At 38.9% G+C, this 15680-nt stretch overlaps 1 protein-coding gene across 1 annotated transcript; it reads right to left on the bottom strand.

Moving 5' to 3' along the window:
• Nucleotides 1-1025: 1025 nt before the first annotated feature.
• cenpi (centromere protein I) lies at nt 1026-15361 on the bottom strand. Its single transcript, XM_084550100.1, has 20 exons — nt 15170-15361; nt 12959-13096; nt 12229-12347; nt 11830-11937; nt 11142-11190; nt 10963-11009; nt 10643-10732; nt 10414-10545; nt 9124-9261; nt 7371-7491; nt 7014-7108; nt 6751-6868; nt 6518-6582; nt 6218-6327; nt 5344-5479; nt 3558-3682; nt 3034-3082; nt 2602-2820; nt 2217-2258; nt 1026-2061 (listed from the first exon to the last, which is right to left on the bottom strand). The coding sequence occupies exons 1-20, from the start codon at nt 15330-15332 to the stop codon at nt 1927-1929; spliced, it is 2199 nt and encodes a 732-aa protein (XP_084406226.1). The 5' UTR covers nt 15333-15361; the 3' UTR covers nt 1026-1926.
• Nucleotides 15362-15680: the final 319 nt, after the last annotated feature.

Here is a 15680-nt window from a genome sequence, read left to right as displayed (position 1 = left end):
TTTGTCGTGGCGACTCCACCGGCCAGCACACACACACGCGGGCAGTGGTCACCCTGAAGCTCATGAAGCAAGCCTCATCCACCAGACGGGTGTCGTTTGATTAAAGAAAAAGAAATAAATCCAGGTGCCAAACTGTTACCGGGAAGACGCACAGTACCCTAACTGCAGCACAACAGCCAGCCTCCGTCTCAACATGCGCAAGAGTAACCCAAAGGCGAGTCAAGAAGCCTGTCACAGTGTCACAGCATGCTCCTCTGTTTGCCCTGAATGTGAGGTTAACCGGCTTCCACCGAAACACCATTCCTGCAGAAAGCACTTAAAGAGAAGCTGCATTGAACCATAAATCTTACCTTCTTTTTACCTTCCCGAGGCGAGGATTTGGCTCAGGTAGGACTGGCGCGGCTCAGTTGGACGCGTTGGCGAAGCTGCCGCTTGTTAAAATAAAGCTACTCCCGTGGATGCAGTCGAGACATGAGCTGAAGAAAGTGAACAGAGCAGCAGCGGCGGCGGCGGCGGCGGCGCAGATGAAGATTTGAAACGGCGGAGCAGCGCAGCGCTGTACCGGCGGCGGAGTCTGTGCCTCTTACATCAGAGGGCTGCTTTCTTTAAGGTGGCTCCGCTCGTTCACATCAGCGACACAACATGCGCCGAGGGGCTTCATCTCCTGCTTTTAATGACCTCAACAAAGATCATGATCGGCGCAGTAATCAGGAGCTGGAATAAAATTAAAAGGAAACTTGCTTTACGAGAGATGGAGGTGGAGGAGGAGGAGGAGGGATGCTCTCAAGTCACACCGTGCAGAAAAAATAATTCAGGAAATAATTTGGCGAAAGGTTGAGAGAGCACATATATGAAAGTCTTCATCTTCTTTGACAGCGGAAAGAAAACTGCACTAAAGCCTACAAGACTTAAAACAAAGCTGTGATATCTAGTTGTATCCTTCCTGACAAAAGTTCAGGCGCCTTCAAAAAATAAGAATGAATATTTAACACTTTGCAATGTCGAGATCAGTCTGAGACGATTTATATTTTCAAAAAACATATCTTTACAAATTAACACAATAAATCAATTAATCCGAGATTAGTCGATTAATCTGCAACACTTTCATATTTAGTTTGTTGTCTAAAGTTTTCATGATTCCAAATTGAATATATTTGGTATTAGTATTTAGTTCCCTTTACAGAGTTAACAATTAATCGATTCCTCCTGATGCTTATTTGACAATAAAAAATATAATTTGTTGCAGATTATTGCTCATTTTACAAGGTACCTGTGGGTGTGCTTCAGTCTGAACAGATCTTGCCAAGACAAAATGTGGACAATGTGCAAACAACAGAAGTTATTTTATACTCTCTGAGTCACCTGATCATACCTGCAGTGATTTCAACAGGCCAGGAGCTTATTTACCATCAGGACAGATCCCCATATAATGAAAGCAAAGTGCTGTTGTTCCAGATGGTTTAGCTCCCAACTACAATATATAAGGCGCCTTATCCATGTAACAAAACGTTTAGCTGTTGACTGAAAGAAACATTCAGGCCCAGTAGTGTCCAAGAGCAAGATTTTAATGGGTGTCCTGCAAACGGTGACCAATTGTGAATGTTATTAAGACAAAACTGGTTCATTTTATTTGCTTCTCAAGTAAAAGCCTTACACTTATTTATTTTCAACAATGTGCAAGAGCCAGTTTTTGCAGATGCCAAGCTGTACATAAGGACAACACACAGGAGCGTTGTGGTCGATTATCGCTAAATGGACAGTACTATAAGTAAAAATAACAATAAAGAGAAAAATCTATGTACATAAAAAGATTTTCGGGTGCTTTGCAAGCAGCAGGCTTGGAAGAAATGAAATATATACAAGTCTTTAAAAAAATTTGCAAGATGCAAGTTTTTCTTGCAGTCTGTTCTCAGCTGAGTTGAGCTTCTAGCTCTGCTGTGTGTCGCCCTGCCCGTCGCCTGTTGTCCGCTGTCGGATGATGTTACTCTGAAAAAAGTATTTTAGGCCATCAAAGCCCTGAGTGAACAGATACTCCAGGTACCAGCTCCATGGTTTGGAGTGCTGAAACACACAGAGACATCAAAATCACGTCAAAGACATCTGAAGATTTGTATGATCAAAGATATGACTAGAAGTCTGTGAAACAGGTCCGACACACTTCAAACTACACGTGAAGTCTATTATGAATGCAGAAATGAAAAGGAGACCCATCATACCGTTATACAGCTGAGGTCCATGTCCTTTTTCCCCGGCCAACACTAATAAAGAGAGAATATTAATAATCATTGTCAGCCAACCCTGGTGAATCTCATAAGATCACTCCTGAATGCTGCAGTTGGACCGAACCAAAAAAAGGCACGTGTATTATTAAACATGACGAAAACCACATCTCACACAGCAGCCATTAATAATAAAATGCCCTTCTGTATTAATGTATCATCTGAGAAAGATACATTAATAACGCATTTGTCTTGCATGTAGGTCTATTAACCAAACGGTACGGACCAGCTGCATGCAGATTTATCAAGAGCTTTGTAGGGTTTGAAAATAAGCGCAGGACAGGTTTTGTTTGAAGCTACACGGAAGATGATGCACGCTCACCTTCTGGTGAAAGTCAACAGCGTAGCTCATGAAGGCTGGATGGTGGATGAGGTTGAAGCGCTCCCAGTGCTGCGGTACATTGCTCTTGAGCAGCAGCTCATCTCCTAGCTGTAGACCCATCCCTGGATGAAACATTTTGGAGTTCCACAGGCAGTTGACCATGATGATCAAGTACTGGTTGAACTCGCAGTAAGTCTGCCGGTTGATGTGAAAGGCTTGCTGCAGAACAGAATTAAATAGAGTGATAGAATTAAAAAGTGAAAAAAGAAAAGGTTCAACTAAACCTACCAATGTAAATCAAAAGGTATAGTAAAAACATTAAAGTAGACCAGCAACTACATTTCTAACACATGAATATGTTTAAAACATAATATCTGTAGCAATGTCATTATTTTCAGACATGTATAGATATTAAACATCATTTGGCTTTACCTCCGTCAGTTTCTCTTGACTCTTTGCTGATGCCAAGTTCACTTTGTACCTGAATAAAACAAATAGTCAAACACCAGTGGCCTCTGTGATCATGAATCATAGCAAAACAGTGTGTCCCCTATGGCCCATCAGAAAAAATATCACGCCAATTACATCCCAATTTTCTTTTGCCATGGTATTTTTACGCTTAGCGTTAGTAAAATTATTTAAGAACCCTGGGGTGAAGTCAATTAACCGACACCATACGGATTTGTGTTATTACAGCCTGAAGTTATAAACGATGCTTGAATTTCACATAAAAAGCAGAACAGGGCTTAAGTGTATTGCCTCTTAGCCTCTCATTATCATAAATCATTCATTAGCATGTAAGTGCAATGAAGCTATTTGATTCCAGTTCTGTTTCTGCATCAAATATGAATAAGCATATGACACAGTACATTTAGGGTAGCCTACTGCTAATGTATGCATCGAGATAAGCTCATGGCAGGCTGTTAAAAATTAACACAGAGATGAAGAGGGCCCACCTGTACATGATGTAGGCCAGGCGGTCCACGCTGACAGGGTTAGTGGCAAACAGGGCCGGGTAAAAAACTCCAGCTGGAGGTATTATCACGAGGGGGAGCCCATACTTCTGAAATGTGTCACACACCTATAGGAGAGCAGAAATACAAGTGAAAATTAGATACACCACAGTAAACTCTACACTCACTAGCCAGTTCATTATGTACACAAGTGAAAATGAATGAATTCAAACATAACAGTGCTGAACTAAATCCCCTTTCATGGCTGTTATAATGTTCAGTTTATGATGAACATTATAACAGTCAGCATAAGAAAGGTGGTAATTGGACTGCATGATCATTTTGGAGGATGTAGTTTGTGGTGCTGATAAACTGGATTGAATTAAACACGAAAGTGTTTCTGAACAAAAGTCCACTGAATAAAATGGGATAATCAAAATAACAGAAACGTGTCAGTACAACACAATACAATTCAACACAACCTCCAAAAAGAAAACAGCTCTGTTATGTTAAACAAATGCTCAGTAACCTTCATGAAGCCAGAACTGTTGTATTAGGATGCAAGAGAGTGGATGTTACATTAAAAATAAACTACTTAAATTTTGCATTGGAACTTTGCTTTAAAGGGGGTCAACTGAAATCATTATTTGTAAATTCATTGATATTGCTCTGTTATTGGAAGTAATAATATATAAAGTTGCAAAAAACTGTTGATTAATGATTAAGAACAGATTTTGTTAGTTATGATGGAATTTAGTTATTTATTTAGCGAATTATCAATTAATTAATAAAAAATAATTCATTTATTGTACAAAAAGAATATATTATATACTGTAATAAATTACTACAAACACTTTTAAGATGCAGAAGTAAGAAAATGTTCAAATAAAATAAACAAAAAATAACAAGTGTTTCTGTTATGCAGTTTAAACCACTAAATGACTAAAATGGGATTTGTCAAAATAATAGAAACACCTTAGTGTTTATTTCAGTACACTTTAAAAGCACCATAATCTATGTCCTCTAAAATGATCACAATTGAATTACCACCTTGAAACAGCTTTAGGATGCATACTTAATGAACTGGCAAGTGAGTATATATCACTGCTAACACTTTTACTATCCACTCTATCTTTTTTTAGAAGTTGCATTTATCCTTTGCTAAATTATAGATAAGGCTGAAAACTACTGTTTATGTAACCAAAATCGTCGATCTTTTTAAGGCGTGCACTGAGGAGAGAAAAAGAGCGTCTGATTCAAAAATCCTTCAGTCGGATGTAAAACGTTATGAGCGGTTGCCAAGCAACCAGGAAAGGTGACAGGAGGTTAGCGGTGTGCGTGGTGGTTTATTATTTTTGTCTTGTGCATTTTTAAAAATATATTTTTTATGTTCTATTCAGTGCTGCTAACTTGACCATGAAACCCATGAAAAGGAGAGTTTTTATCTCAGTTATGGTTAATGTTAATGATAAACAAGGTGTAAGGCATATAAGAGCTACACTGAATAATCATTTGTGTCAAACGCACCAAATAAATGAACAAATTAGTTAAATAGTCTTTAAAATACATCTGATTTTACAGAGTCAAAAAATAAATTGTATTCATTGACTGAATGTATTTATTTTTTCCAGATCTTGGACCATAAACGACTTCCAACCTGGAACTAATTCAAACGCTAACGTAAGAGAAACTTTCCCCTTAATCAGTGCATGTGGGAACAGTATTCTACATTCAAACTGTACACATGCATCGACCAAATTAATCAAAAACACATTCATAATTCATTTACCGTCTCATAGAAGCCCAGGATGAAGCTGAGTAGAAGAGAATGGTAGCCCTCGAGCTGAAGGCCAACAGTGGCCAGCCGACCCACAAAATGAACCAGCTCCATTACCGAGTCCTTGAAGCCCGACAGTGTCATGTTTCTGCGAGGTCAAAGCAGAGACAAACTTCTAGTTTCCGACTGGGCAAAGGAAAACCCCAGAAAGGTTGAGAAGCAGCTCACAACACTACAGATAACAAATACTGCATCTGGAGTGATGTTTTGAAATTGTACAGAAATACAATCTATAATCGATTAGTTCTTCACTGAGCTGTGGTATGGCTAAATACCAGAGGTGAGTTTGGAAATGACACTGAATACAAATCTATCTTTCCACTTATTGGATCATTTACTGTGGGATGAAACATGTGAGAAGTCCAGGTATTTATACGTAACTGTCACTAACTCCACCCTTTAATTTGGAAGCTGGAAACTCATCTAACTGGCTATTAGAACTATTCTTGCCGCCAAACAAATTTCAGTTAAAGGATTGATCAATAAATAGGCCCAGAACCAAAAGGGGAAACATGTCAATACACAATTCTACCCTGGCTGAGTAACAGATGGCTTCAATTCAAGCTAAAAGGTTGTTTTATCTGACTATGAATGAGCAAGAAGCTTGATGTTAAACTAAATTTGATAATAACCAAACAAAAATAAGCAAATAAGACTGGAGCAAAATCTCCTCACTATTCTTGCATCTAATCTGTAACCGATTAGATGTGAGAAGTCTCAAGAACCCTAACTTTTATGCTCTTGAGTAAGTGCACAATGTTTCAGGTCTACTGGTTGATTATGTTCATGGTGTCAAGAGGCAGCAGGAAGTGGATGAGGTACTCACATGGAGGTGTGGCTGTTAAGGCTGATGTCCAGGTCGTCCTCCAGAGCGTACACTGAGTGCCAGGTCAGCCACTTCAACAGCATACTGTTGAGACACTCCACCAGTCCACACTGCAAACAAGTCACATGAAAAACAAGCAGTCATTAAAGACTGAACTGATAACAAGATCTGTACTGAGTGCCTCATGAATACCAGGTAAACGCTACATAGTTTGTATAAGTTAGAGCAGAGGGCTTTGTAATTCCAGGCCAATATCAGGAAGAAGTTTGCTCGTCATTTGTCTCAGAGAGAGAAGCCTACCTTGAAGAACAGTGAGGATGTCAGGAAGAGCTGCATAAGAGGCTCAAACAGGAGCCTTCCAATTTCTGAACAAGAGGAGACAAAAAGGTAACAACTGCAATTTATTCAATACACCACAATTACCGGCATATGCCGCAATATGAAAGGCCAATGTGACATCAGCACGGTCAAGAAGGTCTGTTTGACAGACACAAGAACAAAAAATAAGTTGTGGTTGTGGAAGTAAAACTCACGGGAACTTGGGACCACGGGAATGTTGCTCAGGAGGCCGAGGATCTGTGGACAGAGCAGGGAACCGTCCCAAACACTGAGAAATTTGTAGAGGAAGGCCTCAGAGCTGGAAAATCCCTCCTGGTGGAGCAAATGTGACAAATTGATGACAATATGTGAGATCAATCATTCGCGTGGTCATACTATTAATACACAGCAGGTGTCAGGTTAATGAATACAGGAAATAGGGTCTGAGGTACGGAGGCATTTAAGACATGAAGCTCACCTGGAGAAAGTGCTGTGAGGACAGCAATCTATTCAGAAACTGGAGGGATTCTTCTGTATTCTGGCTGACTCCTCCGTCGGCACAGAACAAAAGCTCTTAACAAAAAAAGTGATAAAGGGGTATTTAGCGAGTGAAAGAGTTGGGGGAATATAAAAAAAATCAGCAGGAGATCTTGCCTCTTCACACAGTGAGATCCTCCCAGTCCCTTTTAAAGCATTCTCTGAAATAATCCCCTTGATATGCCAACTAAGTAATATGCTGGGGTTCAAATCAAGGTCATCTTTGCTTTGGAAGTAGCTTCCGGATAGAAGATGTCACAGCAGTTTTGTAGTCGTCCCACTGCCGCCTCCGACTTACCTTCATGGAGAGCGTAGCCTAGCCAGAAATTGAGGCGTAGGAGGGCAGACTCATCTTGTACACAGTCCAGGTAATGCAGTGCCAGACTGGAACCCAGCAGTGAGCCCATCTGAGCAGGCAGCTGGTGGAGGTAAAATATAACAGGAAATATAAGACAAGTATGATTGAAAGGCTAAAACAATCAAATATCCACAGATGCAAACAGGCACACATATGCAATGGAAAACAAAAATTGCTATACTTACAAAGTCAAACTTCACACTGAGACACTGACTGCCTCAGATTACTCACAGATCAATCTTGATTACTTGCTAAAGAATAAGAACCAACAAATGCCTGTGTCCTTGTCACTGAGTGAGCCACTGATCCAGTTCTGACCCAGTTTGTCAGGACACAGTAATCACCATAACGACAGTACTGGGACATTTATATTGTGCCTTACTGTGCACCAACAGCTGTCTTAGTATAATAAATAAATTAGACAGAGAATAAAACAGACTGTAAATGGACACAACTCAGCTCTTCAATAATTATGGAGCAACTTTATCAATACACTGAGAAAGCACCTTTCTGCTTTGCCAACCAGAGCGCAGGCTGTGAATGAAACAATCAATGATCCTCTGTCAATGTCTGCTGAATAGTTTTATGCTTGTAATTGACTGCACTCATCTTCGTTCCTAAGACAAGCTTTCTTGGCTATAAACACATTTGGTGCCATCACCATGCAAAATTGTTCACATTGGCTTTGTGGGCAATGAAAGAGGTGAATTTATGCAGCATCATGCATTAAATTCTGCTGGCCATTTAAAATGACTTATATTAGTTTATCAGGTCAATGAATCCGCAGGGTAAATAGACGTTTATGGAGGGGCCTGTTTAAACGACCATTTGCTTTGTAACTTTGCTCAGTACGTTCCTCAGATACAACTCATCTCAAGGCATTTCCTTTTATTACTCTTAAAGGACAGATAAACCGCTGATGATATCTGTAAAGAAAAAAAAACAAAACACCTATTTAAAAAGCAAGCCGTCTGCTCATGAAGTCAGTTTTATGCTCTAATCTCATAAACAGATTATAGCCAGAGGCCACCTCTGCTGTGATTTCTTTATGACTAAGTTGGTAATGGCCTGGCACAACCTGCACACAAAATGAGAACAGTAACACAGCCCCACCCTGTGGCTGTGAGATGATATCACAGTTTAAATAGACTCGGGTGTACAGTGACATTATGTTGATATATTATGTGCTTTAAGCCCTTCTCCTACTCTTGTGTAATGGGTTTCAGGTGATTGGGTGGTTCTTAATAAGCTCCCGTGGGCATCACTTCCCACTAGTCCAAACCTTCTGTAATTAAAAAAAGACCATGGGAAGTGTTAGCAATTTTGGATGAATCTCTTTTTCCTGTTTTCAGATATTTGTATTTTGTCTGAGTGAGATAATTGTAGGTTAATTTAGACCCATTTTGTTTATTTTGCACCTTCTTTAAAACTGAACAAAAAATACTCTGAGGGTTGTAATCATTGTTGCTGCTGGTGGTCCTTGGGAGATGGGAAGAGTGGAGTCTTATTTTCATGTTGCACCATGTTTCCCCTACGCCAAGGACATTATCACTCATACACACTAATGACGAAAACATTTTGCTGCCTGAAAACAAAACTGAAAAACTAAAAGCTGAACTATGCAGGATGAGGTAGATGGTAACAGAAAAGGTGTCAGCAGGAACAGATGCAGAAGATTTGAAGAAGAAATTACCTCTATGCAATGCATATTTTCCAGCAACTGAGCAAAGGTGTGGAGCTGCACCAGGGGGACCACCTTTCTGTTGGAGTCAGTTTGAGCATCTTTGTTGGCTATAGATCTCAATGCCGGTAATTCCAGGTGGCAGTGTTTCTGAAAAAGCACACATATAAAGGAGAAAATACAGGTAAATGCACAAACATTTCTTGTTGTTTGTTCGGTCATCTATAACCCAAATATACTGAATTTACAACCATTAAAAAAAATTGAAAAGTTTAAAAACAAGGTTATATGTTGAGCTGTAGTTCGTCGTTGAAGTTAGAGGGTAATACAAACCGTGATCAAGGTCTCTTGAAGTATCAGCGTGGCGTATTATTTCTAACATTATCTAACTTTCTAGTGGGAATTAGCACATGCTATTTTGTGACTGCAGACATACGACTAGAAGTTATCTTATCTAATGTGCTAATTTGTGATTAGCTGGGCATGACCAGTCTTTAAAGGACCAACCAAGCCTTGACTTGGAGTAGCAGTTTGTTTACAATAAAATTTCAATTTGTAGCTAATAACCGTACTCCTTGGATTCTGGCTTCTTACAACTCGACAGGGTGACATGTTGATAACGTTGATGGTTTTAGCCTCCAGTTAACCATAAAAGGGTTTATAAAGTCTACGGTCTACCAAATTAAATGAATTGGAAATTATCACAGGACAGTAAATTGAACGCATTAAGGTTTTATACTGTCACATAAAAAAAGCTATTTGAAGACATTACAGTGTCCAGAATAGTATTTTCTATTATTTATTAGGATGTGAGTGGAACTGTGAGAAAATTTAAGTTAAAATGTTATAAAAATGTTATTAAATGTCAAAGGTTATCTGGTTTGCAGTGTTGAATTCATATATGTTAACTGTAGCTAGCAGGAACACCACATGTCCATGATGTCAATTCTGTTAAAATAACATCACATTTAAATTAAAGGGAACATTCTCCATTTACTAGATTTAATTTATTTAATTTGTTTATTTCAATAGTTGTCATGACGAGGAAATCCTTATCCAGGGATCTTAGAAACAAACCATCATCATCATATCTGACCATGTTATTTCTTGTACTCATACAGTAGTTAGCCACTGCATGTACAGAGAGCTGAAAACGTTTCACCACTTGAGAACATTTTAAAACAGATAAATGCTATGAGACTGATAAAATGCTGGGATGGTACTGACAAGCTGCAGCAGTAACTGAAGTGTAGCAGGAGTGATTCCAAACACACTAAAGTGCATCTGATAACTTTTCCATACCCTTTTCTTAGAGTTGGTTTTATCCTTATTCGTAAAGACCAGACTGACGTTGGAAGCAACCTGTGGGCCGTTCCTCTTCTGAACAGCGATCAGTGCTGATTTCCAGGGGGAGATGTGGTTCTTAAACCCACTCTGTAATAAAAAGCAGAAAACATTTAGTTCATTGGTGCTTTAGAGAAGACAAACAGACAGTGTTTTAACAACATTACTTCATAAATCATGCACAAACCTTCATTTGTGATGGAATGGAGAGTGTCACTAGTTCAGGGCAAAACACTTTGTAAAGAGAGAGAAGGTGCAGGAGGAAAGGCTGCCGACCCTGAAGAAACAATATTGAGCATCAGCACACTCAATAAGACACATCTCAACACACTCAATATCTACATTTTTGATTGATGTTCTCTAATAATGCAATAATAACTTATGACATAGAGGAGCAACCATTTATGGGAAAATGTACAGCATTGAATAGATTTTCATACTGAATGAGTAGGTAATGTAGTTTATCTGATAAATGGTCTCAGATAACTTAATCAACAGGATGTTTACCAGTTTAGACTGTAGCTCCAGCAGCTTCCTGACTCTGAAGACTCGCACTACAAAGATAAAATGAGGCAATGAATGGCACTCAGAAGTGACAAGAACATTAAGAAGAGGAAATACTGGCTTAAACATGAATAATTCATACTACGTGGATCATATTTCAGGTGTTAAAATAACTGCCTCACCGCTTTCTTTTCTGGTCAAAAGGTACAACAGATGGCAGATGAAAGGGCACTGAAAAAAAATGAGACAAAATGTAATTCATCATTTCACACCTCATTTTATTGCAGCAGCAGACAACAAGGGAGTACCATTAGAGGGAAAGGACCTGATCCAATATGCAGTTTCATTGAGTTTTCTTGAGGGCTCCACCAAAAGAAACATCCTTCATATACATGTAATTTTCAGTTTCAGGCATAAGGGATATATAGTTTTGGCAGCATATTGACACAGTTAATGAAGTGTTTTGATCCTATTCAGCCATTAGCTTGCTAAACTATTTTAAACACCAATGGTTCCCTAGCAGCGGCGTTCTCACGACTTAAAGCAAATGTTAACACTTGAATGCCATGCAGTTTGTGTACATGACACAACCACGGGTTCACAAGTTCAATTTGTAGGCAAGAAAAGGTCAGCCAAACAGAACACCAGCACCTCTGTTTTTACTGGTTCCATCTTTCCAGCCAGGCACAAATTAGCCTTTATTTAATCACACTATACGTGTCATTTAAATAATTTTTTAAATGCCAAAGAAACCCAGTAAACCCCATATGTGTTACTCAAAGACACCCTTAAATAAATAATATACAATTCTGACCTGATGTCATGCTTGACCTCATGTTATAACAACACAAAGATCAAAAGCATACATACCAGATCTTCCACTGTGACGAAGCTGAAGATGAAGCCATAAACAGCCCTAAGCTGGTCCTTTGTGTCGACCATGTCAAACACAGTCAACACCCACTTTATGAAAAGAATCTGAAAATGACAAAATAGTAAAATCTTATCAATGACACTTCTTTTATCAAAAGATTTATTAAAAAAGGAGATCAAAATGTAGTCTATAACCATGGTTAAAAAATGCAAACTCAGCTATTATCAGTTACGACATGCTACAATTTAAATTACTCTCATGAACAGAAAATTGCATGAAAGAGTTTGGATGAATCAAATAAATATTTACAGCCCAAAAACATGAAGTAAACACTAAATAGTGTGTAACTGGAGGTTTTAATGTTTATAACAGTAAATAATTTTATTTGCACATACCTGAGTGGTGATAGGTATTTTCCCAACACCCAGCCAACCCACTGCTCGGACAACAGCTTCCTGTGGCACCACAGTGGCAGGAATCAGACACTTCAATACCCGGACACATGGAGCATTGCCTGCACAGACAACATCACTTAGAAGAGGCCAATGTTAAAAGATACTCTAAAAATAGTAACTGTCCTAGATACTAATGCACAATTTATACTTTGTACAGGTTTCCATACAATTAAAAAAGGATTTAAGAGTTAAAGAGTCATGTCTGTGCACACCACACTGATAAAACATTACTACACATGCAATACTATTATTTCATTGAGTAGCTCATTCTTCTCAGTTAACCTGCACGAAAACATAAATTGTATCATATTACACTTCACATGGTGGCTCCGAAGCTAACACACTGACTGAATTTGACTGAGAGTTTATTAATAATCTGCAAGAGTTCCTTTTCATTCTAAGAATTTAGTACAAAGACAGATAGGACAGGTGAATTATAAGCTTGACTGAAATGTGAATTCAAATATTATTAGCCTTGTGATAAACTGGCTACCTGTACAAGAAGTACGTTTGCTTGGCATATGATCAGACAAATTCTGCCCCCTAACTCTGTACAAAAAAAGCACCAAGAAACATAAATTTCCATCATGTAGATGGGTTCTTTCTGCTAAGAACCCCACAATTACAGTGGTATCCAGACCACATCTGCCGCCAAGTGACCATCTCTTACCCATACGGAGGCTCATGGCAAACTCCAGCATAACAGAAATGGCCTCTGGAGAAAGTCCCCTGTTGAAGGCCACCTTCTCCACCAGTTCCAGGTTTCTCTCCAACTCATCGTTCCCGGTCACAGGAGTTCCTGCTTCAACTACAGGAGGCAGAGGTGACACATTAGATCATGTACCCGTTCTTGGTAAAATACTTACACAGTTGAAGTTGAACAAAATGAAAGTAGGTGGATGGGCACAGTAAATCTGTTTTCTATAACAAACTCACAATATTTTACTGTTTATTTCATGCATTTACTTACCAGCGTGAGGACATAAGTTGGAAATCTAAAATGTACAGTTTTAAAACAGACTATGACATTAGCCATATTCTGTCATTTGCCATTATAGAAATAAAAAAATTAAACAGTAATGGCAACGCTGCTGAAACAATCAATACATTTAACATGGCTAACCTACCAAAACGTGAACCTAGATTTTATATTGTGAAAAAGATATAAAATCTACAAAACATTTGGTTTGGCTAACCAAAGGTTTTCAGTTTTTTTTTAGTCATGTACAGATAAATCTCTCCACGACCAACCCCCAACTATCACAGTTACTACAGCAAAGATTGATGGCCACTACTCCAGAAATTATCTACAAGATCACTGGCTGAGGCACAAAATGTGGAAGGAATAGAAGTGGTCAGATTCTTAGTGAAGAACATCACTTGGGTATTCAGCGGCACTTGTTTTGTGATTAAACCTGATTGAATATTTGTGTGATACAGTCGTCTTACAGAAAACGCAGTAATGATCATACTTTAAAACCCTTACAGATGAGAACTTATTTAAAAAAATATCTCAGTTCTTTAGAGCTGCTGTCATGGGAACCAAGCCATTGTCAGCATGAATGTTAAATCATCAACAATAACCACACAGACAAAAAAGTCTACACATATGAACAACACCGATTAATATGAGTCTTTAAAAACACTACACTTGGTAGTCTGTAGATGTTTGTGAATACAAATCGATATGAGGATTTCAACTGACACTGGAAGACTGGAAACATTGGTTGCCCCCAGAGGCCTAGTAATCAAATGATAGCTGATGGGTTCCCAGATTTAAATTCTCTGCCCCTAGATCAATGCAACCCCCACATTTCTTTCTTTCTACTCTGTTCTCTAGAGGTCAAGACAAACTTTTAAAAGATGGAACTTGCTTCGATCAATGGCAGAATTATTGCAATAAAGAGCTCACTTGTTTATGCCCAAGCATTTAATCCACTCCGTGGACCAGACAGTTACTACCTCTTTATGGGATGGTTAGGCCCCCATAGTTAAGAAATGCATTTTTAGTGACAGAGTACCAAATAGTTTCTCTCTACAATCGATTTGCACAAATTTACTGAACTGCTGCGATGTTAGCTAGACATCCAATCATGTACCCCATCTTCAGTCCATCTCCAATCACTCTTTCCAGTTTCACAAATAACATAGTTCACTGTCCACTAGACACACAAATTCTGTGACTGGTTTATTTATTTATTTATGTTGTTGTTGTTCTGGGATTAAAATGAACCCTTCAACAGCTACATCTCAGAGTCTGCTCTTCTTTCTCAAATAAATTCCTCACAGCAAGACATAGTAACCTTTACTTTCTATTTTAGGCTTGGAATTTGACTTAAATGGAAATCCCCTAAAACTCCATCCATCTCATTGTTGGTTAGGGGACTTAAATCTTTTCTAAGGCTGGAAAAGTGAAAGATCTCTCTGCTAAATATTTCCATGAACGTATAAATCCCTCTACTTGAATTAAGGATCTATGAGTTTAGGTGGGCTGGGTATGTAGCAGCAGGCGGCCATCTTTGTTTTGGTTCTTGACTGAAACGGTATTTATAATAAATTAGACGAAATATTGCTACACCAAAAATGTTTACACATATCTTTGGGATATCCTATAGACTGACTATAGCTTACACGTTTTTGAACAAGATTTCATTGGGCAACACACTTTTCAACTAACCGATGTTTTGTTGCCAGTGTCCCGAACGTACACCAACACATTAGAGACACAAACTGACTAAGAAACGTATCATTTTAGCCTTGTCTGTTTCTCGCCAGCTATTTGCCTGTGTGTTATAATGCTAGACTGTTTATAACACAACAATTGGTAGCAGTAACGATACCCTCTGCTGTCGACCTGATGGAGTTCATCTCCGGGTCTTACCGTCAGAGAAGTACTTCAGGGCCAGAACAAACGGGTCCTCCGCCTCGTTCTTCCTCCTCTTCTTTTCCGCGACTCGCAAACTTCTGTTACAGCTCCGACCTGGAAGAGATTGGTCGCTTACGGACGACTGGTCCGAATCCGAAAAGTTTTGTGTTGCTGCCATTTCAACATTGCTAAACTTTAAAAACACTATACTCCCATCTGCCTTCAGCCATTCAAAAAACAAAACTCAAATCATCCGCGCGACCGTTTGTCCTGCGCTTGCGCAGTATGGTGCATCCGCTATGTTGCGTCACGGGAGTTGTAGTCCTTTTGGAAGCCCGAGTCGGACAAGAGACTACAATAGTCGTCTGGCTTTATAACTTGCGTAGAAACTTGCCAAATAAGTTTAAAACCGGTCAGTATTTTCTAAAAAGAAACTATTATGACTCTGATAAGCGAGGAGACTGGTCAAATACAGATGTGGTTTTAAATATCAGTAACATCAGTTTCAGAAAATGATGCACGCAGG

The sequence above is a fragment of the Chelon labrosus genome (genome assembly GCF_963514085.1).
Source record: "Chelon labrosus genome assembly, chromosome: 8".
Classification (NCBI taxonomy): domain Eukaryota; kingdom Metazoa; phylum Chordata; class Actinopteri; order Mugiliformes; family Mugilidae; genus Chelon; species Chelon labrosus.
Note: the sequence above shows the minus strand (reverse complement) of the source record. Positions and strands in the feature narration are given on the sequence as shown.